This window comes from Erithacus rubecula, assembly GCF_903797595.1.
Source record: "Erithacus rubecula genome assembly, chromosome: 19".
In the NCBI taxonomy this organism is placed as follows: domain Eukaryota; kingdom Metazoa; phylum Chordata; class Aves; order Passeriformes; family Muscicapidae; genus Erithacus; species Erithacus rubecula.
Window position 1 is genome coordinate 13,059,658 of NC_136671.1, and position 25,272 is coordinate 13,084,929.

The following is a 25,272-nucleotide window of genomic DNA, read 5'->3' on the forward strand; positions in this document are numbered from 1 at the left end:
CAGCAGGGCAAAGGGGCTCGGGGCACACCCAGTTCAGGTATTCGAGAGGTTTCTCTGCTGTTCGGTGGTCAGGCAGTGCAACAGGATGCCCAGCGAGGCGATGGAGCCGCCATCCCTGAGGTGCTGAGGAGGACTTGGCGCTGCGATGCGGTTAGGCGGTTTTGGAGGCCGTGCTGGGCGGCTGCTCTGAGCAGCTGGTCTCACAGGGCGCTGCGCGGGGCCGTGCCCGGTACTCGATAGCGTGCCCGCTGCCCGGGGCCGCGCTCCCTCATGACCGCGGCCCGGCCCCGCCTCCCGCCGCCTCCCGCGCGCCGCGCACCACGTGACGCTCGGCCCCGCCCCCGCCCGCGGCCGCGCGCCGTCGCCGTCCGGGTATTTGAACGGCGCTTCCGCCATTTTCCCTGCGCCCGGCACGGAGTGAACGAGCGGGAGAGCCTCGGCTGAGGTACCGGCACCGGCCGGGCCCCGCCGCACCGCGGCACGCGGGGCCGCCCTGCGGAGCTCCAGCGGCGGGGCGGCGGTCACCGTTAGCTCGCGGCGGGGCTAGGCTGGCCGGGCCGGGCTGGGCGCGGGGAGGCTGCGCCTGAGGGAGCGTTGCGGCTGCGGGAGCCGAGCGCGTGGCGGTTTTTCGGCCCTGGGAGCGGGGCGGCGGGAGGGCCGGGCCGCGCACGGCTGCGGCCGCGGTCAAAGGGCGGCCGGCTGCGAGGGGCAGCGAGGGGCGGCGGGCGGCGCTGCCGCGGCCGGGCCGGGCCGGGGGGAGGCGGCGCTGCTCAGTCATGGTGCCTCATGGCGGGGAGCGCGGGCGGGCCCCGCTCGGAGCCGCCGATCGGGCAGCGGCCGCCGCTGAGGGGGATGCGGGTCTGGGCGGGCCGCGCGCCGAGCGGGAGGGGAGCCGGGACCGGGCGGGCGGAGGCGCCGCCGCCATTGCCGCGCGCGGTGCCGCCACACGCGGCGGAGGCGCCGCCCGGGCCGGCCCGAGCGCCATCGGCCCCTTCCGGCGGCGCGCCCGCGCCGGCCGCTCACGCTGCTGCCATTTCCCCGCAGAGCCAGCATGGCCGCCCAAGGAGAGCCCCAAGTGCAGTTTAAGGTAAGGCGCTGCTGCGCGGCACCCGTTGGCGCGTTTTTCCCTTTCCCTAGGAAAGGAGCGCGGGCCGCTCTGGAGTGCCGACGTGGATGGTGGGTTTGGTTTCGAAGTGCTGGTTTTTACTTAATGGGGTCATTCATTGCAGTGTTGCATACAGCTTACACAAGAAAAGTCTGTTATGCTGTGTTAATCTGTTCTGTTTGCCGTTTAGTACAATAAATTTAAATGAGTCTTTGCTTACAGAATGATTTTTTTATTTAAGAACTGAAGTGCACTTTAGAAGGTGCTCGGAGTGAATTAGAACAGCCTGATTCTGTTCTGTGCTAACTGTAATTAGAACAGCCTCATTCTGTTCTGTGCTAACTGTTCAAATGTTTCAGAATAAAGTTTTCTGGTGTTTTGTGTGGCTGGTGAGTTGGTGGTGTTTTTTGGTATTTTAACAGCCAGAAGTCCTGAAGACTGCTTCTTGAAGGTTGTTACTTGTGTTTCTGCAATGCTTGGCTAGCATATTCCAGTTCATGGAGCAAATGTTGGTGGGGTTTTGGTGGGTTTTTTAATTGTGAGATAACGATGGGTTTCTCCAGTGGGTGTTCTGGTAATTTCCTCTCCACATCTGGTTACTTTCAGGTTGAAAGCCCAAGACATCCTGCATTCAGTCTCTTACAGTAGCTCAGTGGAGCCATGTTCACAGTGCAGTTTTTGCCTGCAAGGACTGGATAAGGCTGAGCACAGTTACAGCATGATGGATGGCTTTAACAGATGGGTTCCAGCACAGGAGCTGCTTATGGAGAGTTCTGTCTTTTGTTTGCAGCACCTTGCAGGAGCCAAGCTCTTTGTAGTAGTGAATAGTATCAGTGCTAGGATCACTGGTGAGTGTCTCAAAATGCATTGCTCTGACCTTTCCTTTCTGTCTGCAGCTTGTCCTGGTTGGTGATGGTGGCACTGGTAAAACAACATTTGTGAAGCGTCACTTGACTGGTGAATTTGAGAAGAAGTATGTAGGTATGTCTGAGGGAACATTTGACTCCAGTATCTTGCACATGAAGTACAGCCCATGACCTGCTAAATGCACTCTTTATTTCCCTAGCAACTCTGGGTGTTGAAGTTCATCCCTTGGTGTTCCATACTAACAGAGGCCCCATTAAATTCAATGTGTGGGACACAGCTGGCCAGGAGAAGTTTGGTGGCCTGCGTGATGGCTACTACATCCAAGGTAAGGGCTGGGGGGGCAGCTCTGGGCCTTCACTCAGCTCCTGTGAGCCACCCTGGCAGCAGCTGTCAGAGTAGCTGCAGTGATGAGCTGGCAGGGAAGGCTTCAGGCTCTTTGTGTAGAGAGGACAGTGTCCCTTGTCAGACTGTGTGTGCTCATGTAGGAACATGTGAGCTTGTGTTTGAGGCTTCAGTGTGGGCTCTGGTGTTAGTGGAAGTGGTGCACCCTCAGTGACCAGCTACTGCTGGTGCCATTTGGGGTTTAAGGGGGAGAACATGCTCCAGTAAATGCAGGTTTTGATCTGTATTGCTGTGCTCAGGCAAGGGCTTGCAACACACAAACTCCAGATTTTCAGTACTGTGGGGAAGTTGGACACCTCGTTTGTCTTCCTCAAAGTGCACAAGTGTTCCTTCTTTCTGCTTGGCCAAGATCTGTCCTGTGCTCCTTCACTCACTTGCATATCTTCATTATATTTTGTTTTTGTAAAGTATTTTTGAGAAACTGTTCTGGACAAGGGCATCCTGAGATGTGGACCACAGGCTCTCAGCCTACCTGGAAACCTCATTAGAGTGAGATGGGTTGAATAGGTATTAACTGATTCTGGCAAATATTTGGGCAAATCCAAATTGGCTTCTGTAGTCTCGTGTACTCTGATATGGTGCAACAGCATGTTCCTCAGTGCTAGAGCTGGGTTAGTGAAAGAGCTGCTGTGCTGTGGGGTGACACAGCCATGGGCCAGGTCTGTGCACTCATGGCCTGGCCTGCTAACAGAACAGGAGCTGTCAGAACTGTGATGCTGGGAGGGAAAGGTACTGCAGGTGTTTAACCCTAGTGTGGGACATCTCTGGGTTCCTCCTCTCCATCCCTGCTGCAAGCAGGTGGTGTCACTCCTGGTGTGACTTGGCTCTCCTTCTCTTGCAGCTCAGTGTGCCATCATCATGTTTGATGTAACATCAAGAGTCACTTACAAGAATGTACCTAACTGGCATAGAGACCTGGTACGAGTATGTGAAAACATCCCCATAGTCTTGTGTGGCAACAAAGTGGATATTAAGGACAGAAAAGTCAAGGCAAAATCCATTGTGTTCCATAGGAAGAAGAATCTCCAGGTGAGTCAGGAGGAATCTGGCTGGTTGGATTCTGCTGAGTGCAGCTGGGTTTTGGATGAGAACTGAGTGCTCTGCCTCTGTTGTAGGCAGCCTCACATCTGTTGGCTCTTCAGACCAAAATTCAGGGGAATTCAGAAGTGATGGTGGCAAGGATGAGCATCACTGCCCTAGAGCAGAAGCTGTGCTCAGTTCTTAAAGAACTTCTGTGCATTGGGCTTTGAGTGCTCAGAATCCCATCCCATGGCAGGAGTGGGACTGCAGTAGATCACATCACAGCAGAAAGATTCATGCATGTCTCCTGAGAGCTTTATCCTTGATGAGATTTGAGAACCTTTCAGTTAATAGTTCCTGCCTTAAACTGTTTCTTGACACTTAAATCATAGCTGCTTATGAATATGCAAACAGAAGCCATGCAGTCAAAAAAAGGAATGTTAACAAGTTGCTTCTATGTTGATCTTGGTTTGTTCTAAATGTTAGAGGGTTTTTATAATAATGTCTAATATGTACCTTTTTCAGTATTATGACATTTCAGCTAAGAGTAACTACAACTTTGAGAAGCCTTTCCTGTGGCTTGCTAGGAAGCTAATTGGAGATCCCAACCTGGAGTTTGTTGCCATGCCTGCCCTTGCACCTCCTGAAGTTGTTATGGACCCAGCACTGGCAGCACAGTATGAGCAGGACTTACAGGTGAGTGGCAGAGGGCACAGGGGCAGCAGTGGCCTGGTGACTGTCCCAGTCAGGGCACAGAGCTGCAGGACACTTCTGAGCTGTGGCTTCCTTTGTTGCAGATTGCTCAGACCACTGCACTGCCAGATGAAGATGATGACCTGTGAGGGGTGAAGCTGGAGCCCAGCGTCAGAAGTCTAGTTTTATAGGCAACTGTCCTGTGATGTCAGTGGTGCAGCGTGTTTGCCACTTTATTATCTAGCTGAGCAGAACATGTGCTTAATCTTTGGGATGCTGAAAGAGATGAATGGGCTTCGGAGTGAATGTGGCAGTTTAAAAAAAAAAACAAAACAAAATGAAAAAAAAAACCAAAACAAAAAAAACCTTCATATTTTGGACCTGCATATTTAGCTGTTTTTTGGACTGCAATTACTTCCCCTTTTGAGTTTCAAATATAAGACTGCTGCAGTCACATCAGAGTGTTAAGTGAAAAATCCTGTTTCTGTCATTCCCATTCTTTTGTTTAGGTAATAAAGTTGTATTTCAAGTATCTCCAAGCAAGTGAACTTTCATGCATTGTTAGGAAAACTGTTCAAAGTGTCTTCTCTTCTTCATTTGAGGGTAATACTTGATTGTCTGCTACTGCATTTCTCATTCTGTTCTTCCTGCTTCTCATACTATGCTCCTCTTGCTAATTCAGAGCTAACAGTTCTTTCCTTTTGTTGGTGCTGGGGCTGTTGGTGAGCAGAGCTGCAGGCAGAGCCCAGCAGTGAGCCCAGCCTGCAGCTCTGCTGGCCCTGCTGCAGTGACAGCCCCAGCCCCTCCTGTCCCACAGCCTGCAGCTCTGCTTTCAGCAGCAAACAGCCCAGGGCTGCCAACTGCATGGGCAGAGCACAGCTGCAGCTGCTGCAGCAACTCTGCATCTTCAGACTCGCCCACCACACAGCAGCCATGGCTGGAGACAAAGGGCTCCTGCCTGCCCAGGGCTGTGTAACGAGCCACAGTCACTTAAACATCTAGACTTAACTGTAACTGCACCAAGTTCTTAATTTGAAACTGGCTTATTACAGCACAAATGGTGGAAAATGTCAACTTTTAACACTACCTTGTAGAGATGAATCTTGGTCAATATTAGTACTGCTAGTAAGCAAAACTTAAGTTTAGGATTTTTTTTTCAGTAGTGTTGGAGTACATGAAGTCTTGAACTCTTCAGTTTTGTATTTTTGGTTTCTTAATAAAGTGGAGCATTTCATTTATGCCTTTTAACTTGCATGTTTGTGTATGTAAGTTACTTCAATATTCAACTTTTTCTGCCTGGTAGCAAAAATTGGACTATGACTATTGTGCTATATTGCTGTAAAAGAGTCATTTTTCTGTTAGTTCAGGTTGGGAATTGGAGGGTTGGGGGTTTTGGTTACTCAGAACCCGAGTTGTGTTTAAGACTTGAAGCTCCTGGATGAAAACGAGGAGTGTTGTTGTACACTTGGTGTTTGTAAAGCACAAACTGCCCCTCACTGTTCATTGGCTCTCCTTGCTGCATGATCCTGCTCTAGCTGCTGTTGTAGCTGTTGTCTGGTGTTACTAATTCCCTCTGCAGGCCCTGGTTAATCCTGCTGGCTTGGCTGCTGCTTCACTAGGTGTGCTGTGGTAGGTTTGGTGTTGGGAGCTCTGGGACCAGCTCCTAGCCAGGTGAGCCCGTGCAGCTCTGCAGGGCTGGGGCTCAGTTTGGTGTCACAGCTGCCCTGCCTGGCACCTGTCCCTGCTGGGCTGCTGCAGGGAGCTGCAAAGGGGAAAAGCTGCTTCAAGGCTCCAAAAATGGGAGCTGTGTGATCTGCAGTGCATCTCCCAAGTCCACAGAGTCCAGTTCTGAAACAGGAATTCCCATCCACTGTGAAGGAATCTCTTCAACTTGCATATTCTGGGAGGGGAGCGAAACCCACTTGTTCTGTTTAGTCCTTGTTAATCTGTGATTCTAAATAATGCAGGTAGGTTTAAGTGCATGTGCAGAGTGCTCAGTTCAAATTCCTTATCTCCTAACTGTTCTAAGGAAGTTTCCACTGGTTGGGTTTAGGCAAAACCAGATCTTAACCTGTCTAGTGAAGTAAAGAGCAGAATTAGAGTTGTGTTGTCAGAAGTGTTTGCTGAAGCCCCATGACTGCCAGGAGGGGCTGCAGTGCTGCTCTGCTCTTGCTTGGTGCAGGTGCCTGCAGGTTCTGTGCTGCCACACCAGGCTGAGCTGAGTTGCAGGTCGCTGGAGCTGGGCCAGGAGCTGCTCCTTGTTGCAGCCCAAAGCTGGGAGCTTTAGGGAGGGCAGGCCCTGAGCTCCCCAAGCAGCTGCAGCTGGCAGGGAAAGGTGCTGCTCACTGGCAGTCAGGACAGTCAGAGGCCTCGACTGCTGGGCTGCCCTTGCATCTCAGCCTTCCAACAGAAAACCTTTTCATTTTTCTCTTTAGAGCACTGGGTAGTGCTTGTCTGCACCACTGGGAACCATGTGCTCAGAAGGTGAAGGCTCTGCCTCTTGCACCTACAAGTTAGAACAACAGGATTTGTCTTTTCCCTACAGGAATTTCTCCTGTTCTGCTGTTGGTCTGAGGCTGCTTAGATCAATGTCTGCCCTCCCCTTCCTGAAACAAAGATTGCAGCCAGTTCTTTTCCTGCACTGCTCCCCCCCTCACCTGGGTTTAGTCAGCCCTTCTCTCAGGCCAGCAGTGAGAGCATGTCTTGCAGCTGGGGCAGTTCATTTCCAGCCTGGCTCTGTGTGTGTGTGCTGCTTTGGCCCTGGCCCAGCTGCTGTGGGGTGTCCTGCAGCAGTGACTCTGTGTGTGTGTGTGTGTGTGTGTGTGTGTGTGTGTGTGTGCTGCTTTGGCCCTGGCCCAGCTGCTGTGGGGTGTCCTGCAGCAGTGACAGTGTGTGTGTGTGTGTGTGTGTGTGTGTGCTGCTTTGGCCCTGGCCCAGCTGCTGTGGGGTGTCCTGCAGCAGTGACAGTGTGTGTGTGTGTGTGTGTGTGTGTGCTGCTTTGGCCCTGGCTCAAGCTGCTGTGGGGTGCCCTGCAGCAGTGACAGTGTGTGTGTGTGTGCTGCTTTGGCCCTGGCTCAAGCTGCTGTGGGGTGCCCTGCAGCAGTGACAGTGTGTGTGTGTGTGTGTGTGTGTGTCTGTGTGTGTGTGTGTGTGCTGCTTTGGCCCTGGCTCAGCTGCTGTGGGGTGCCCTGCAGCAGTGACAGTGTGTGTGTGTGTGTGTGTGTGTGTGTGCTGCTTTGGCCCTGGCTCAGCTGCTGCGGGGTGTCCTGCAGCAGTGACAGTGTGTGTGTGTGTGTGTGTGTGTGTCTGTGTGTGTGTGTGTGTGCTGCTTTGGCCCTGGCTCAAGCTGCTGTGGGGTGCCCTGCAGCAGTGACAGTGTGTGTGTGTGTGCTGCTTTGGCCCTGGCTCAAGCTGCTGCGGGGTGCCCTGCAGCAGTGGCTGTGGCTCCTGCCTGTCCCTGCGGGGCCAGGTGGGCACAGGAGCTGGAGGCTGCAGGTGTGTCCCTGCAGCTCTGGGCAGCACGCTGCTCCTGCTGAGAGTCCCAACAGCAGCATCCTTCTTGGCTGGTGGCTGGCACACAAGGCTTGCTGTTTATTGCAAGGCTCCAGCACAGCCTGGGCTGCCTTGGGTTACAGATTGGAGTGTACAGGGCAAATGCTTCTAATTGGCTTGGTGGCTAATCATCTTCTAGTTCACCAAGAGAAGTTAGAGTCAGTGAGTGAATGACATTTCCTCCACACTGCAGTGTTTGTTATAGGGTTCAGTATAGGAATAGGTTGCTTGATTTTTATTTTGTTTTGGAGAGTAATAGTTGATGCCTGTCTTGCTGTGATCCTGGAATTCTGTCATGAAAAGAATCAAGTTCCCATAGTTGTTCTACTTAAATGAGGAGAAAAATGTTGAGACTATGATGACAGATTTCCCCAAATATCACTATAAAAAAAATTTCATATTTATATTAACATTACCAGAAGCTTTAGTGGATCAAGCTTATCTCTAAACTCATGGTTTTAATATATTTAACACAAACATTCAAAATTGAACACTATTAATGTATTTCAGGTTTCTAGGAGGCAGTTATGAGTTACTCAGAGTTGCCTGTTTCTGTGTGGACACTTTATTAGCAAGGGCTGAAGACCCACTGCAAATAAACAGGGCTGTGGTGATCTGCACATCTAAGGCAAAACTCTCCCATGTCCTTCCTCTGTGATTGCTGGAGTGACAAAGTCTCTGATTTTACTGTGAGACACCAGGACCTCTCCTGCTGCAGCCATTTCAGACTGTTCAACGTGTTCAGCCAAAGACAGCAAATCAAGCCAATAATAAATTGCTCCTTGTGTTGAAGTTTTTTCAGTGAAGTCTGATTTCCCAGCAGTGACAATAATTCCTGTAGCTCCTGCTCTATGACCTTGCCACTGCACAAAACCAGAGGTACCTTGCTGCTGGCTGGTTTCCATCTTGATGGCTTTAAAAATGGTACTGGGGGAGCACTGTGGCTTTTGGTTAGACTGAGGATACAAAGGTTAATTTTCCTGTCAGACTTTTTCAATGGATTACATAATTAAAAATAAAAAAAGAAAAAAAGAAAAAGGGGGAAAAAAAAAAAAAAGGAAAGATGTCTGGGAGTGGGTTCTCTAGGCAGGTTTTGGGAAAATAGCTCAAGCTAGAGAGCTTTGTTACATTTATAAATTAAAAGATGAGGCATAATTAACAGGGAATCTGCAAATGTTGGCATTATTCATTGTCTTTTGATTCTGGATCTGGTATTTTTATTTCTTACCTGTACCGGATATTTTGTTTTATTTGAACACCTAAGCTGAGATCTAGGCATAAAACTTATTTCAGCCTACAGCAAATGAGTAATTCTGCCAAGTTTGTGTGAGAGCTGTGGGACACATCAGCTGCAATTCTGCCAGGCTGAAACTGGATGGAGCTTTAAAATAACTTTATTCTGGGGATCGGGGGTGACTGCAGAGCTGCTGAGGCGGCAGGCGGGGAGATTTTGGGGTGATTTCGGGCCAATTTTTGGGGTGATTTCGGGCCGATTTTGGGGTGATTTTGGGGAGATTTTGGGGCGATTTGGGGGTGATTCCGGGCCCGTTCCGAGCCCCCGCCCCGGACCCGCTGCAGTTCCTATTCCGGCCACGCGGTGGCGGCGCCGCCCGCCCAAAGCTCTCGGTCCCGTTTGGAAACGGATTTGTACATGGATTGGAATTGAACATGGATTGGATTTGAACATGGATTGGAATTGAACATGGATTGGATTTGTACATGGATTGGATTTGAACATGGATTGGATTTGTACATGGATTGGAATTGAACATGGATTGGATTTGAACATGGATTGGATTTGTACACGGATTGGATTTGTATATGGATTTTATTTGTACATGGATTGGAATTGAACATGGATTGGATTTGAACATGGATTGGAATTGAACATGGATTGGATTTGTACATGGATTGGATTTGAACATGGATTGGAATTGAACATGGATTGGAATTGAACATGGATTGGAATTGAACATGGATTGGATTTGAACATGGATTGGAATTGAACATGGATTGGATTTGTACACGGATTGGATTTGTACACGGATTGGAATTGAACATGGATTGGATTTGAACATGGATTGGATTTGTACATGGATCGGAATTGAACATGGATCGGAATTGAACATGGATTGGATTTGAACATGGATTGGATTTGTACATGGATTGGAATTGAACATGGATTGGAATTGAACATGGATTGGATTTGAGCATGGATTGGATTTGAACATGGATTGGATTTGTACATGGATTGGAATTGAACATGGATTGGAATTGTACATGGATTGGAATTGAACATGGATTGGATTTGAACATGGATTTTATTTGTACATGGATTGGAATTGAACATGGATTGGATTTGTACACGGATTGGATTTGTACATGGATTGGAATTGAACATGGATTGGATTTGTACATGGATTGGAATTGAACATGGATTGGATTTGAACATGGATTGGATTTGTACACGGATTGGATTTGTACATGGATTTTATTTGTACATGGATTGGAATTGAACATGGATTGGATTTGTGCATGGATTGGAATTGAACACGGATTTTATTTTTACATGGATTGGAATTGAACATGGATTTTATTTTTACATGGATTGGATTTGTACATGGATTTTATTTTTACATGGATTGGATTTGGACATGGATTTGATTTTTACATAAGTTTGATTTTTACACAGGTTTGGTTTTCACCTGGGTTTGGTTTTTACATTGGTTTGGTTTTTTACATTGGTTGGTTTTTTACCTAGGTTTGGTTTTTACCTAGGTTTGGTTTTTACATAGGTTTGGTTTTTACATTGGTTTGGTTTTTACATAGGTTTGGTTTTTACATTGGTTTTTGCAGGTGAAATCCACCAGAAGTGTGGAACCCACCCAGACCAAGCAGTGCAGGTGGATTTCTTCATCCTAATAGTGACAGCACAGCAAAGCAGAGACACCAGCACCATCTCTCCCTCAATACATCAAATTCACGTTGAAGAACTGTTGAAATCAGAGCTTTTTACATGAAGACAGCCAACACTTTGATAACTGACATTGCACCCAAGTCTGGCTTCACCTGGGGAAAAAGGGATTTGTTAAGTGCTGATCAGTGAATGTTCCAAAGCCAAGCTGAGGTGAGAATTGCAGCAGCCAGAGGCAGCACTGCTCTCCTGACATTGGTGGGCTGCTCTGAGTGAGGGGATGTGAGAGTTAATGAAGGGTTGGTGTCCTGGGTGTTCAAGCTGCTGTTCTGCTGTAAAACATTGTAAACTGTTTTTGGGGAGGAAGGTGCTGCAGCTCACAGCCCCCTGCGCTGGGCTGAAGGGCAGCTCTGGGGGTTTCTCTGCTGTCCTTAAAGCAGCTGGTTATCCAGCATAACAGGTGAGAGATAAATGTGATTTGGGCACACAGGATATTCTGTGCTGCAGTTTGAAAGGCTTTCAGCCCAGGACAAGCATTTTGCTGTCTCCAGTTTTGGATCCTTTCAGCTGGGCTGAGTTTTGCCCTCTGAGTGCTGCCCCTGGCCTGTGACCTGTACCTGGGAGCTGGGCTGGCACAACAGCAAGACACAGCAGATATCACTTCTGGAGAAAACAATGCCCTCTGCTTCAGCTAATCACCTTCCCAGGCTTGATTGTATTTTAATTGCCATCCATGGGGTGGGTGGTGGCTCCTTGTGGTTCTCTGCTAGCAGAGGATTAATGGTTTTATTCCATCTGAGCAAAATCCTGCTCCTAAATATACCATTAAAGACAGAGCATCCATCCCTGGCAGTGCAAATCTGGCAGGCTGGGCTCTGTAATGCCATTCCCACAGCTGCTGGCCTGGCTGCAGAACTGCTCCCACATTGACTCTACAGATTGATCTGCTGGGCATTCCTGGTGTTTCCATCTCCTGCTCTTCATCCAGCTGACCCTGCACATGCTAAAAACTCAGAGCCCAGAAGGGAAACACTTAATCTCTTGAAAAATCAGTATTTCTAACTAATTCAAAGGGATCAGGTTGCATCAATTGTCTTTAGCTGCAATGACATCTGAAAATGGAATTTCTTTAAGGAGCCTATGAAAATCACTGAGAGATTGACAAATCCTCTAGACAAAGAAAGGGGATTTCTCTGATCTCCATATCATATCCATTTTCATAGTCCAAATCACATTTGGAATGGTTGGTTTCATTCCAGTTCACTTCCCTGCAGTGTGCATTAAGAACAGTGGCAGACACAAACCTTTTGTTTTTTTGTTTTCCTTTGTTGTTTTGAAAACATGTTTTTGGGCAGTTCCATGGTTCCAGGGTGTGCCTTGTGGTTTTGGGATCTGTGGATGAGTGTTGCAGCTGGCAAATGTGAGTGATTATTCAGATTAGAAAGCATTTACAGCAAGGATGGGACCAGCAGGAGTCTCAGGGGGTCTGAGTTGGGTTTGTGTCCTGCCCAGGACTCAGCACCTGAAACTCTGCTGGGACCAGTGTGCTTGCTATGAACCAGTTAATGAGATTTGGTGACTCCAGATTTTAATGAGGTGTAGATTTGGGAGCCTCTGCCAGCTCTGATCCCTGTGCCAGCCTCCCCTTGCTTTTGCCATCAGATTTAAGAGGGAAGAACAAGAGCAGAGCTGTGTTCCCATGGGATGGAGAGTGCAAAGTCTGAGAATTTCTGCTGAGAATTCCTCTCTTCTGCTGCTGCTGGGGTGAGCTCAGAGCAGCACTCAAACCTTCAGCAGCTGCTTTCACCCCCAGGAGCAAGAGGCAAACCTGCAAACCCTAGGGGAAAAGCTGCCACAAATCCCTTATCACGGTTTAGGGATTATTCATCATCATCATGGAATATTAGAAATGTTATTTTAGGGATTATTACCATATTATAAATATTATTTTAGTGTTTGTGTAATTAAGAAGATCTGACTACCTGAACAATCCCAAAACATGCCCAGTTACAGGCAGTGGCTCCTGGCAAAAAAGGATTTGGTTTAATCCCATAAAAAAGGATTTGTAAAACATTTTGTTTATACAATTATCCAATTTTACCTAAGCTTGACATTAAGGCTCAGATAATCAAAGATTTGATTGAATTAAATCTTTGGGATTAGCACAAAATCCTAAACTACTTTGCAAAAATCTGATGTTTTCCTCTGTGCAGGGAGTAAGATGTTCAAAGCACAACCAAGATACAAAAAACCTCCAATGAACAGAATAAAAGGGCTCATGCAATAACTGTTAGTTAGGAACTGGGACCTCATTTAGGGAAACTTTAAATGTACAATTTATTACATGGTTTTATCTACCTGCTTAATTGGTCTTTGAATCACCAGTGTCTTCATGTTTTCATAAGGAATATTTATCTATCTATATAAAATCAGCTTTATATTACATTTGTTGCACAATAAAGGTATTTTCATTTGATTAGGCCTAAATTTTATTGCCAAAATGCTGCATTCTGTTTTCTGGCATCAACCAGCAACTTCTCATATTCTTAATTAGAAAAATATTTTTCCATGATAGCGTTAGCCTTGTTGAATTCACTCCAGGATTTGTGTTTGTTTTCTTTTTCTCAGCCTGAACTGCTCAATTTGTCCTTCCCAGCCCTGGCAGTCAAAGATTCCAAGGGATGCTCTCATGAGTGTGGTCCTGGCTGAGGAATTTGACCAAAACCTGATAATTACTTGATTAATGAATTGATTAATTACCTGATTAATCCTGGGGAGTGAAGCTGTGCAGTGGCTGCCTTTGATGGCCTCTGTTAGGGTGTTTTGGGGGAAATCAGAGGGGGTTTAGGGTGTTCTGCAGGGTGTTGGGGTGTTCAGAGGGTGTTTTAGGGTGTTCTGCAGGGTGTTAAGGGTGTTCACAGGGTGCTCTGCAGGGTGCTGTGTGTATTTAGGGTGTATTTAGGGTGTATTTAGGCTGTTCTGCAGGGTGCTGTGTGTATTTAGGGTATATTTAGGGTGTATTTAGGGTTTCTGCAGGGTGCTGTGTGTATTTAGGGTATATTTAGGCTGTTCTGCAGGGTGCTGTGTGTATTTAGGGTGTATTTAGGGTGTATTTAGGGTTTCTGCAGGGTGCTGTGTGTATTTAGGGTATATTTAGGCTGTTCTGCAGGGTGCTGTGTGTATTTAGGGTTTATTTAGGGTTTCTGCAGGGTGCTGTGTGTATTTAGGGTGTATTTAGGGTGTATTTAGGGTTTCTGCAGGGTGCTGTGTGTATTTAGGGTGTATTTAGGGTGTATTTAGGGTTTCTGCAGGGTGCTGTGTGTATTTAGGGTGTATTTAGGGTGCTGTGTGTATTGAGGTGTTTAGCTGTATTTCAGAGGCTGCTGTCCAGGTGAGAGCTGTAATCCTCAGCTCCTGCTGCCTCTGAGGGTTTTCCAGCACGTTCAGGTCCTTTGCAGGTTCAGGTACATTTCCCACAGAACAGACCTTGTGTGCTGGAGAAGCACAACTCAGCCTTTTCTGACACCCCCACTGCCCCAATGCAGACTGATATCCTGGCATTGTTTTAAATAATCAATTTTGTGCTTTTCTAAAGCAAAGGTCTTCTGGCTTCAAGTGAGGTTTGTATTTCTGCTTTTCTCTGGAACCAGGGGCTGCAGAGTTGTAGCTCCAGTGAACTTCTAATTAGAGCTGGCCAATTAATATTGCCCATTGCCATGGTTTGATTGTAATGCATCAAGGAAGAAGAGGGAGGAACATTCTCCAGTCTCTTTGAAGGTGATGCAGCTGGCAAATGATTTTTTAAAGTGCAAATTAACCCAATTGCACCTATGCACATCTGAGCAGTTCCCTGGAGCAAAGGACAGATGAATGAGTTTGCACAGCTGTGGGGTGATTTGTGTAAGTGAGTTAAATAAAATCCCTTCTACCAGTACTTAGCTGGGATGTGCATTACCAGAAAAGTTCACAGGAAAATGTAAATGGATGTGTGTTGGTTTATCAGAAATTTCCCAGTAAAATGTAAATGGATGTGTGTTGGTTTATCAGAAGTTTCCCAGTAAAATGTAAATGGATGTGTGTTGGTTTATCAGAAGTTTCCCAGTAAAATGTAAATGGATGTGTGTTGATTTATCAGCTGTAATCACTTCTTGACAATGCCTGTTAATGGCAGACAAACAGTTTGACCAGAGTCATTTTAATCCAGAATATTTATTGATGTGTTAGTGGACTGTGATGTGAAAGAAGTTGTACAAAATCCCTTGATTCCTGTAAAGCCTTTTGAAGATGTTGCTGGGATAGTTCAGTCCCAGTTATTCAGTCCCAGTTATTCAGTCCCAGTTTCTCAGTCCCAGTTATTCAGTCCCAGTTTCTCAGTCCCAGTTACTCAGTCCCAGTTAGTCCCAGTTACTCAGTCCCAGTTTCTCAGTCCCAGTTATTCAGTCCCAGTTACTCAGTCCCAGTTACTCAGTCCCAGTTTCTCAGTCCCAGTTACTCAGTCCGTTTCTCAGTCCCAGTTACTCAGTCCCAGTTAGTCCCAGTTACTCAGTCCCAGTTACTCAGTCCCAGTTAGTCCCAGTTACTCAGTCCCAGTTACTCAGTCCCAGTTACTCAGTCCCAGTTAGTCCCAGTTACTCAGTCCCAGTTACTCAGTCCCAGTTAGTCCCAGTTTCTCAGTCCCAGTTACTCAGTCCGTTTCTCAGTCCCAGTTACTCAGTCCCAGTTAGTCCCAGTTACTCAGTCCCAGTTTCTCAGTCCCAGTTAGTCCCAGTTACTCAGTCCCAGTTACTCAGTCCCAGTTAGTCCCAGTTACTCAGTCCCAGTTTCTCAGTCCCAGTTTCTCAGTCTCAGTTACTCAGTCCCAGTTACTCAGTCCCAGTTAGTCCCAGTTACTCAGTCCCAGTTACTCAGTCCCAGTTAGTCCCAGTTTCTCAGTCCCAGTTACTCAGTCCCAGCTCTCCTGTGCTCATTGGGTGACTCCAGTGAAAACAGGGAAGAAAACTGCAGCACAGATGGTTTGTGTCCTGCAGCCAAGCACTCAGTGCTGATGTGTTTGCCTACTGAGCTGTTCCACTTGGCTTCTCTGTCCTCTCCTGCTGAGCTTTTGTGGTTTCCAGCTGCATCTCCAGCTGCAGCATTTGTGGTTTTGTTTCATTCTGCTCTCCCCCTGGGTGAGCAGGGTGATGTCACCTGCTGGGCCACCCTCACCTGGGGCCAGTGACAAAATCTCACTGTTTCCCTTTTCCTTTCCCCTTTCCCTGTCCCACTGCAGAGTTTCCCTGCCCAGCCCTTCTCTGCCAGGTGGGACAGAAACTCTGGGTTTGTTCCAGGGCTCCAGTGACCTGCAAGGACTTTCAGGGACCTGCAAGGACTCTCAGTGACCTCCAAGGACTCTCAGTGACCTGCAAGGACTCTCAGTGACCTGCAAGGATTCTGAATGGGCCCTGTCCCACCCTGGGCACCCCCTGAACCCTCCCTGGGCAGGTTTGGCCACCCAGCCCTGGACCAGTGGTCCCAGTTTGCTCCCCCAGGCTGTGCTGGGAGCAGGGTGGTTTTTCAGGCCATGTTTCACATGAATAAATTCAGAATTTGTCTCTGCAAATCATCTCCAGTGTCTGCTTGCAATTTGCTGTATCCACAGAAATTCCTGGCAGTGAGCTTGTTTGCTTGGATTCTCACAATTGTTTTGGTAAGCTTATTCTTTCCCCTGACAGGCCCCTCTTGGCAAATATTTCAAATTCCTGCCTTTCTCTTTTTACATTTTAGTTTTTTTCTCAGATTTTTAGCTGCAGCTCTCTGTTGTTTCTAAGAATGGCTCTACTTTGTCACAATATGACACAGAATTCATAGAATTCCTCCTCTTCCTTCAGGATATTGAGATTGTGGCTAGCAGCAATGAGGGAGGAAGTCTCAAAACAACTGGAGGGAAATGAGCAAAAGCCAGACTGGTTATCACTACATTTTTGTAGGAACTGAAATTCAAAAATTCAAAATTAAAAAAATTAAAAAAAATTCAAAACTCTTCTTTTATGGGTCCCAAATCAGGGTTACAAACAAAACTCAGAAGAGGTACAGGATGGGTATGGATACAGAATATCTCCATAAAGGGGAATAGGAGAGGTATAGGATGGGTAAAAATATAAGAAATCTCCACAAAGGGGAATGGAATAGGTATAGGATGGACATGGATATAGAATGTGTCCATGAAAGAGAATAGAATAGGTATAGATATAGATATAGGATGGTTATAGATATAGGATAGTTATAGATACAGGATGGGTGTGGAATATCCCTATAACAGGTAATAGGATAAGTGTAGATACAGAATATATCCATAAAGGGAAAGTGGAAAACTGTTTCTAATAAAGCTGTGATCAGCTCTCGCCCATAGAAATAAACAGAAATAAATGGATATAATAGAAATAAATTGGTATTAATAGATAGAAATGGATATTAATAGAAATAAATGGTATAAATAGAAATAAATGGGTATAAATAGAAATACATGGACATAAATAGAAATAAATGGGTATAAATAGAAATAAGTGAACATAAATAGAAATAAATGGATGTAAATAGAAACAAATGGTATAAATAGATATAAATGGATGTAAATAGAAATAAATGGACATAAATAGAAATAAATGGATGTAAATAGAAACAAATGGTATAAATAGATATAAATGGACGTAAATAGAAAAAATGAATATTAATAGAAATAAATAGATGTAAATGGATATTAATAGATAGAAATATAGATAATACATAGAAATCGAAATATTAATGAATATAACTATATAGATAGAAATGGAATTAAATGAATATGAACAGAAATAACTAGCAATAGAAGGCAATGGCTATAAATAGGCAGGAAGGAGCCGGGCTGGGACGAGCAGCAGCAGCAGAGGGTGACATCAGCAGCTCTGCAGCAGCGGGGTCCGGGCTGGGGGCGCGGGCGTGAGCGGGACGGGCGGGACCGCCGGCTGCTTCGGCTCGGATCGGCTCGGATCAGCTAAACTCGGATCAGCTCGGCTCAGCTCAGCTCGGCTCAGCTCAGCTAAACTCGGATCAGCTCGGCTCAGCTCAGCTCGATTCAGCTCAGCTCGGTACAGCTCGGTTCAGCTCAGCTAAACTCGGATCAGCTCGGTTCAGCTCAGCTAAGCTCAATTCAGCCCGGTTCATCCCGGCTCTGCTCAGCCCGGTTCATCCCGGCTGGGCTCGGTTCAGCCCGGTTCGGCTCGGTTCGGCTCTGGTTCAGCTCAGCCCAGCCCGGTTCAGCCCTTTCCCCGCCGCTCAGGCTCCGCTGCGGAGCGCAGCGAAGCCGCGGCAGCGAATTGGGAACTTCGGGAACTTCGGGAACTTCGGGAACTTTGGGAACTTCGGGCACTTCGGGCACTTCGGGATCGGCCCGTCCTGCGGCAGGAGGGTTCGGGCTCTTCCCGCGGGGCTCGGGCGCATTCCCGGGAATTTCCTCCGCTCGTGGTCACTTATTCGGAGTTAAATGAAGATATCGAAGGGTGGAGCAAGGGAATTCTGCTTGGAGGCTCTGGGAGGATGTTCCGCCGTCCCTGAAGGAATGGACTTTCTGAACCTGCATGGAAAATGCCCTTTTTAGTACCCGGAGTTGCAAAGGAGAACTTATGATTGAAATTTGATTTCAACTGCACTTTTAACCTTAAACAGACCATGGAGAGGGTGTTATCTCTGCTCTGTTGCCATTGTTCTTTGCTGGTTTTGTTTCAGCAAAAATACCAGGTAATATTCTGAGTCCAGCCGGTGCTGGGGTGTGCTGCACTCCCCTTAGCAGGTTTTCCTCACCGTGTCTCACTCTGTGATGTTTTGTGTGCAGGTGTACGGAAACTACTCCCAGCTACCCAAACACCCAGGTAAGGAGTGCTCTGTTTGCATTTTATGACAATGTGCTTAAATATTCATTTGCTTTTTTTTGCAGTTTGTGTTTTTTTTATTCCCTAAGTAGCCCCAAAGAAGCTGAGTTTGAATGCATTGTGAGCTCTGTACTAGAGATGTAATAATCCAAATTATCAGTGTCCCAGGCACTGTAAACTTAGTGTTCTGGAGGCAAATGAGTTGTGTTTGGTGTTGGAAAAGTCCTACACGCACTTGTTTGTGCTCACTTTCCTCGAGTGTAACTCTTGTCAAATCTCTGCACAGACTCTTTTCTTCCCCCCGATGTTTGGCACTTTCAGTTCAGTGATTTCCACTCTGCACAGTCCTGCCCCCCTCGCAGCCTTCTCACCTGGGTTTCACTCACTCCCGGAGCAGATCAGGGATTTCTCATCTGTTTCCAATGTAAAAACCCTCAGAGCTCGTAAGGGTTTGTGTGTGTAACTGCAGAATTCTTCTGTTTGTGTCAATAGTTTAACCTCATGGTGGTGTACAAGGACAGTTTTACTGCTTCACCACTCCGTGTATTGCTTTGTGCATCTGTTTTAACCGCAAGTAATCAGTTAGGTGTGGTTATAATTATGTGTAGGTGTAAAACGGAGCCATGGGGAAAGGCCACGGCTGTTAAAGGAGCTTCAGCCTAATTGCTTTTGTCCCACCTTTGCTCAGAACCAGGAGAAAGAGTCCTGTTTCCTGAAAATGAGAGTCCCAGGCTTGTGGTGATGGAACAGAAGGGGAACCCCTCCTGCCATAAGGGGGGAACTCCCCAGGGCTGGGTTTGAGTTTGTGGAGATCCTTGTCTGGGATTGTGGGGGGATCCCAGTCTGGGTTTGTGGGGATCCCAGTCTGGGATTGTGTTGGGGATCCCAGTCTGGGTTTGTGGGGATCCCAGTCTGGGATTGTGGGGATCCCTGTCTGGGTTTGTGTTGGTTTTGTTGTTTGTTGTTTCTGGGATCCCTGTCACTGCCAGGGATGCTGCCACAAGCCCTGGGGCTCTGCCCTGAGCAGGGTCCTTGCCTGGGGAGAGGATTTTGCATTCAGGACAAGAAGCATCTGGTGTCTGGGGTCTAAACTGGGTTTGGGGTGCCTGCAGTCTCCAGGTGTGTTGTGTGTGCTGGTTGTGGGTCACTCCCCTCTGTGCCCTCTGCCTGCCAGGCACTCAGAGGGGATGGGGAGCCACAGGCCCCATTTCCACCTCATTCCCATTTCCACTCCATTCCCATCTCCATGAGGCAGTCCAATTTTATCTGTTGGTGTCTGGTCCCTCCTTGAGGGAAAACCTCTATGACAACGGCAAACATTTAGTTAGGTGGGCTAAGAATAGATCCTGAATTAATGAATTCAATTATGAATCATTTGTTAGATATCTCTGGTATAGTTGACTTTGGAAGCAAGTCTGAGCAGTTCTCGTATCCTCCCCAGGCACAGGACTTGGAGTTCTGTTTCCTCAGATCTGCAGTTGCTTGTTGTGAAGTTCAGCAACTTTGTCAAGTTTGCAAAGTTTTCAAAATAAAAAAAAAAAAATCTTAGGATCTCATCTATGTCCCACTCAGAATCTGTACCAAGGGATGGAGGCATCAAAGGGCTCTCCAGGGTGGGCAGTAGGCACTTAATAAGGGTTTTGCACCTTCATACCCATGACACAAGAATCTGGTGTGCATCCAGGACATTAAAATGACACAGAAATATCAAACAGGAGAACTGTGTGGCGTCAGAAGTGAGGAGAGGTGTGGGATGAGCTGCAGAAGACAGAGGACACTGATCCTGCCTTGGGGTCATTTGCACATGAGGTGTGGGGAGATTTTGTGGTGTTTGCCTGTTGAAATGGGGTTTAACAAACCTTCCTCTGTCAGCTTCACACCTCAGTCTCCTGAAGATTGCTTGGGAACAGAAATGATTGCAGAGCAGAGAAGCAGAGGCCGGGTGGGACACAAATCCTGCTCTTTGTCCCCTTGCCCTGTGTGCTGTCCCCTCCTCTCCCCAGAACAGTAATTTAGAGCAGCAGGATGATTTCTGTGATGGTTCATGCAAGGAAAACTTCAGTGTCTGTGTCAGCCTGCCCAAACTTCCTGAGCTCTAGGGCACACCACATTTATTTCATCACATCTGATTAAATTAATTGCTTTGAAAATAAAGGGTTCCTTGCAGCTAGCAAGATAGTAAGAAATTACAAGTCATGTTTTTCTACACTATTAATGCTCTGCCCTTAAAATAGAATTGTTATCTCCACGGAAAACGTGGTTGTTTTGAGCAGCCTGCTCCTGATGAAGCTCAGGTGAGCCCAGAATTTGCTCAGGCTGTGCAGGCTCAGATGCCCCTGGAAACCTGCAGCTGTTTGCCTTGCTCAGCCTGCAGGAAAACAAAATATTGCCATCAGCCCCAGAGGGTTGTTCTGGGTCTGGGGTGGAGGAGAAGGGCTGGATGGGGAGGTGGGAGCTCCTCCATCTGCTGCTCCATGTTCTGGAAGTTTCTGTCAGAAAACCAAACTCCTGGGGAGCCTGGGGGAGCAGGAGCAGAGGATTTGCTGCACAGGCTGAGCATCCCCTCGGGTTCCCATCCCAGTGCTTTGGGCTGTCCTCCACGAGCTGGACAGCTCAAACATCTGGAAATGGCTGGAAATCTCAGAAACAGCTGGAAATTACTCTTGAAAAATCTGGAAATTGCTCTGGGATGACTCCTCAGCTGTTCCTGCAGTGAATGCTGCAGATACTCGAGCAGAGATTTAGTCAGAGATTGTTGCACATTTTAAGTGCAATTAAAATGAAAATCAGTTGGGGTTTAGAAGCAGCTTTTCTGCCGTGGTTAATCAGTGGTACAGCTTTAATCTACTCTGCTGCTCTGATTTGTGATCTGGCTTGTGTGCCACACTTGATTTACATAAAATATTTCAGTTTATTTAACCTTTTGACCTCTCTTATGGTTATTTTCTGTGGAGACTTGTTACATACCTTGTTGGCCTTTTATTAAATAATCTTTTCACCTGTGTTTCTTGGAAGGGTTCAAAGTCCTGGCATCAGCTTCCCATTACTGGCCCCTGGAAGATGTGGATGGGATCCACGAGTTCCGGGACACCAACGGAGGTGGGCTCAGTGCACTGGAGGGCAGGGGGGCAGGAAAGGGTTAATTTCTGTGCCTCAGGGCTGAGATTGTTCCCAGTTAATGTCTCTGCAGGGCTGCAGTGCCCAGATGATGTTGTGTTTGTGAGCTGATTTTTATGGACTGCTCTCCAAGGTTTAATGGGCTGTCTGTGCATTGCAGAGGTCACAAAGGGAGAAGGTTTATGGCCCGGGGGTGGTGGCAGTGCCATTGCTGGTGGGTTTGGGGCATGCACAGCACTCAGAGACCTCTCCCAGCAGAGAACAGTCTCTGTCTGCTCATCCTCCTGCTCTGGAGTGAAATGTCCAGGCTCCTCCTGCACTGTGAGCGTTGCAGGAGGAAAAGGGGGAGCTCCCCTGGTGCCTCTCACTCACTTGGATCTGCTTTTGGGGTTTCCTCCAGAGCAGGGCTGCAGCACAGTTCATGTCATCCAATTCTTTCTCCAGCTGGGCAGAATCAGGAGAGAGCTGCTGAGGCAAAGGCTTCAGTGGTTTGCCAGGGTCCCAGAGGGGATGACAATCCCAGAGGGATCCCATCCCAGAGCAATGACAATCCCAGAGCAATGACAATCCCAGTGGGATCCCATCCCAGTGGGATCCCAGAGCAATGACCATTCCCAGTGTTCCCCAACCTGGGTGCCAAAAATGGCAATATCCATCTCTGCTCCTAAGTGGGGAAAAGAGCTATAAATACCTAAATCCCTTTATTAGAGGGTAGAGGTGTTCAAGTATTTTAAGCCTGAACTTTGACCTCTCTTTCCACAAAATTTCTGACAGGAATGAAATTGCCTGAGCAGAAATATCTTCTATTAGGAGCTGATGGCAGCATTCTTACTGACTTCAGTAGAATAATAATTTGGCTTACCAAAGTTGCCACATAAGTTCTCTAAAAGTGTGTTAAAGCAATTTTCTGACCCTGGACTTCACGTGGTTTCAGAAGGAGTGTTCTCTGTATCCAGCACTCTTCTGGCAGTCAACTTACAACAAACTTGTTCTGAAAGTGCATGAAAATGATATATATAAAATACAGCTCTTGGAAAAGGACAGCTGATGTCAGATTGTTTTTCAAATATTGTTTAATTTGATTTCAAAATTCAGAAATATTTTTAGTATCTTGGCAGGGAGGGAGCAGAGCAGATGCAGTTCCTGATCCTGCACACCTTCACTTTCAGGACAGGGACTGGCCACAGGAGCAATCTCTTCTGACTCCTGTTGTGGCATGGTGTTAAAGACATTTTCAAATGAGCCACCTGCAGGACTCTGCTGGGAAAATTGGGTGGATTTTGTCTTACAACAGTTTGCAGGGGTTGTCAGTAGCCCGAGGTCTCTGCAGTGCAGCTCTAACAATGCAGAATTCTCTCTCCAGGGCTGCACTGGATGCTCAAATTCCTCTCAGTAGTTTATTTTGTACTTTATCAGACAGATATTATTTCAGCTGCCTCCAGCAGCGGTTTTGTGTATCTGATATTTCACTTTGATATACAAGAAGAGTGTTCTTTATTGTTGTGATCCACTCCAGGTGACAATTTGCTTGGTTGTGGTTCCATTCTGATTGCATAACTCTTCTGCTTATTGCAGAATCTTTCTTGTTTTCCACCCATCAAATCATGCAATTATTTTCATTCCATGTTTCTCCTCTTGAATCATAATCTGTCTGTCACGTTAATCCATTTTATTTGTTGGAGTCATTTCATTTGTTGGTGTGTGAGGCCAGGTTTATATCTCAAAGCATTGCTGTGGGGAGAGTTGGCAGCAAATTAATGTTTTGGAAATCTCAGCACTGGAGGCAATTGAAGGGAAACAATCACTTCAAAATACAGCAAATAAAAGGAGAGTGGCCATGCCCAGGCCTTTCATCTCACCCCTTGTTTTCCAAACATTTTTAGCTGGAGGTTTTTTGGTGTGTTTTTATTTTCCTAAGAGCATTTGGCTTTTTGTTCTGCGAGTTCACTTGGTCTAAATCCCAAATCAATGTCTCTCCATCTCCTTTCATGGGCTTTTCATCAGGCTTTATTTGCCTGCCCAGGATAAACAATTACAGTGTGCAAGATACTGCTAAATTTTCAAAATCAGAAAAAAAAAATAAAAGAGAATAAAACTTTATTATTAGACATAAAATGTTGGAGTTTTCTTATATTTGGATGGAGTTTCTCATATTTTGATTTGTGCCCATTGCTCTGGTGTGTTTTTGGGTACAGATTAGGAGAGCCTGGCACATCTTGCACCTGCAGCTGAGAGTTTTGTGTTGGATCAAAGCTCTGAGCTCTGCAGGCTGAGCAGCCCCAGCTCCCTCAGCCACTCCAGCCTCCAAAACTTGGGGCTGCAGCTGGAGTTTTTACAGGTTATTCCTCTCAGTAACTGTGAATAAAACATTCTCTGCATTTCCCTGTGCAGGGGAAGCCCAGGGGTAAATTTAACATCAACAATTCTGATTTCTGCTGTGCTGAGAGATATGAACTGGCCAGTTCATTACTGATTGTGTTTATTCATTGTTTTGCTTATTTGCTTATTTTCTTTTGTTGTTCCACCCAGCTCTAAGAATCCACAACTTCACTGTGCTTCCTTCCCATAACTCTACCTTTGTAAATACCAATGACTCTGCCTACTCTAACTTCTCTGCAACTGTAGGTGAGATTTACTGGTTTTTTTGTTCTGCGTTTCTCAGGTGTGGATGGCTCTTGTGTTCAGAGTTAACTCTGAGTTTTGGTTCAAGAGCTCATGTGGTATAAGTTGTTATTGTTATTATTATTATTATTATTATTAATGAGAAGCAAATTTTTCTATCTATTTATTTACTATATTTATTTATATTATCTATATTTATTATTTTTTTTACCATCACACAGTAGGGGGTCAAAGGAAAGACAGAAAATGAAACTCAGAGGCAGAAGCCTGGCAGAACCAGTTACAGCTACAGCAGCTTCCAGTCTCTTAATTGCAGTAATTGCATTTGTGCTGTCTGGGTGCAATTCAAACACAAACCTTTACCTCAGGTTTTAACTCACATCAAACTCTCACAAAACCTGGCCTAAGAAGGATGGGAATGATAAAACTATCACTTGGCTGCTCAGAGAGTAAGAATTTTATACTGGAATACTAAACCCACTGTTCTTTTACTCTCTAACAGTGGAAGTGTGCTGGCAAATGAACTCCATTAATGATGAACTTCCAATGACCCCAGTTCCTCTCAGTCCTCTCTTATCTGCCTTACAGACCATCTGCACTGTGCTCACATAATAAAATGTGTTCAGTGTCAGCACTGGAGAGGGTGGCACCAATGGCAGAGGAAGGGCTGGAATGTGTCACCTCATGGAACTTTCCTGGAAAGGTGAATTTGTAATTCAGGTGCCTTGAGAAGAACTTAGAAACTTGATTTACTGCCTGGTGCACACTCGCACTCTTACAAGAAACTAAATTTGTCTGTCAGTTAGAGGCAAGACCTGATGGATTTTTCCTCAGAGGGAGGGGAGGATACCTGAAACTGATATTTAAATAACGATTTGGGATGAGCTGGGAGAACATTGGAACTTGCATTCACTGCATTCATGCAGAAATGGAAAATGTCTTCTCACTGCTGGAGTCCCCCAGAGCAGCTCCTCTCAACTTTGTCAGAAATTACAAAGAGTTCTAAAACCAAGTTCTGGATTTTAGCTGTTTAAAGGATTTCTTTACCAGCTCAGCCTAACAGTAGGAACCCTGTAGGAAGTGTCTGCCATTCAAAA

General features: G+C 46.5%; 2 protein-coding genes across 3 annotated transcripts in view; both read left to right on the top strand.

Annotated features, from left to right (window-relative positions):
* Positions 1 to 335: 335 nt before the first annotated feature.
* Positions 336 to 5,335, top strand: RAN (RAN, member RAS oncogene family). Its single transcript, XM_079322992.1, has 7 exons — positions 336 to 445; positions 1,045 to 1,087; positions 2,002 to 2,086; positions 2,172 to 2,297; positions 3,216 to 3,403; positions 3,920 to 4,090; positions 4,192 to 5,335. The coding sequence occupies exons 2-7, from the start codon at positions 1,052 to 1,054 to the stop codon at positions 4,234 to 4,236; spliced, it is 651 nt and encodes a 216-aa protein (XP_079179118.1). The 5' UTR covers positions 336 to 445; positions 1,045 to 1,051; the 3' UTR covers positions 4,237 to 5,335.
* A 12,677-nt stretch (positions 5,336 to 18,012) lies between these two features.
* Positions 18,013 to 25,272, top strand: part of ADGRD1 (adhesion G protein-coupled receptor D1) — an 85,569-nt gene continuing 78,309 nt past the window's right edge. Inside the window, exons 1-4 of one of the 2 annotated variants that reach the window (XM_079322974.1) lie at positions 18,013 to 18,305; positions 18,400 to 18,436; positions 21,452 to 21,535; positions 24,083 to 24,178. In XM_079322974.1, the coding sequence (XP_079179100.1) occupies positions 18,237 to 18,305; positions 18,400 to 18,436; positions 21,452 to 21,535; positions 24,083 to 24,178 (286 nt within the window). In that variant the 5' untranslated portion in view covers positions 18,013 to 18,236. The remainder of the gene's footprint in view (positions 18,306 to 18,399; positions 18,437 to 21,451; positions 21,536 to 24,082; positions 24,179 to 25,272) is intronic. The other variant, XM_079322975.1, reaches the window with a different exon arrangement.

What these genes read in the sequence shown, in the direction of transcription:
- RAN (XM_079322992.1), top strand. Translation starts at nt 1,052, where the DNA reads ATGGCCGCCCAAGGAGAGCCCCAAGTGCAGTTTAAG. An exon ending in AGCCCCAAGTGCAGTTTAAG is followed by an intron (nt 1,088 to 2,001) that starts GTAAGGCGCTGC and finishes TTCTGTCTGCAG; the next exon opens with CTTGTCCTGGTTGGTGATGG. An exon ending in AGTATGAGCAGGACTTACAG is followed by an intron (nt 4,091 to 4,191) that starts GTGAGTGGCAGA and finishes CCTTTGTTGCAG; the next exon opens with ATTGCTCAGACCACTGCACT.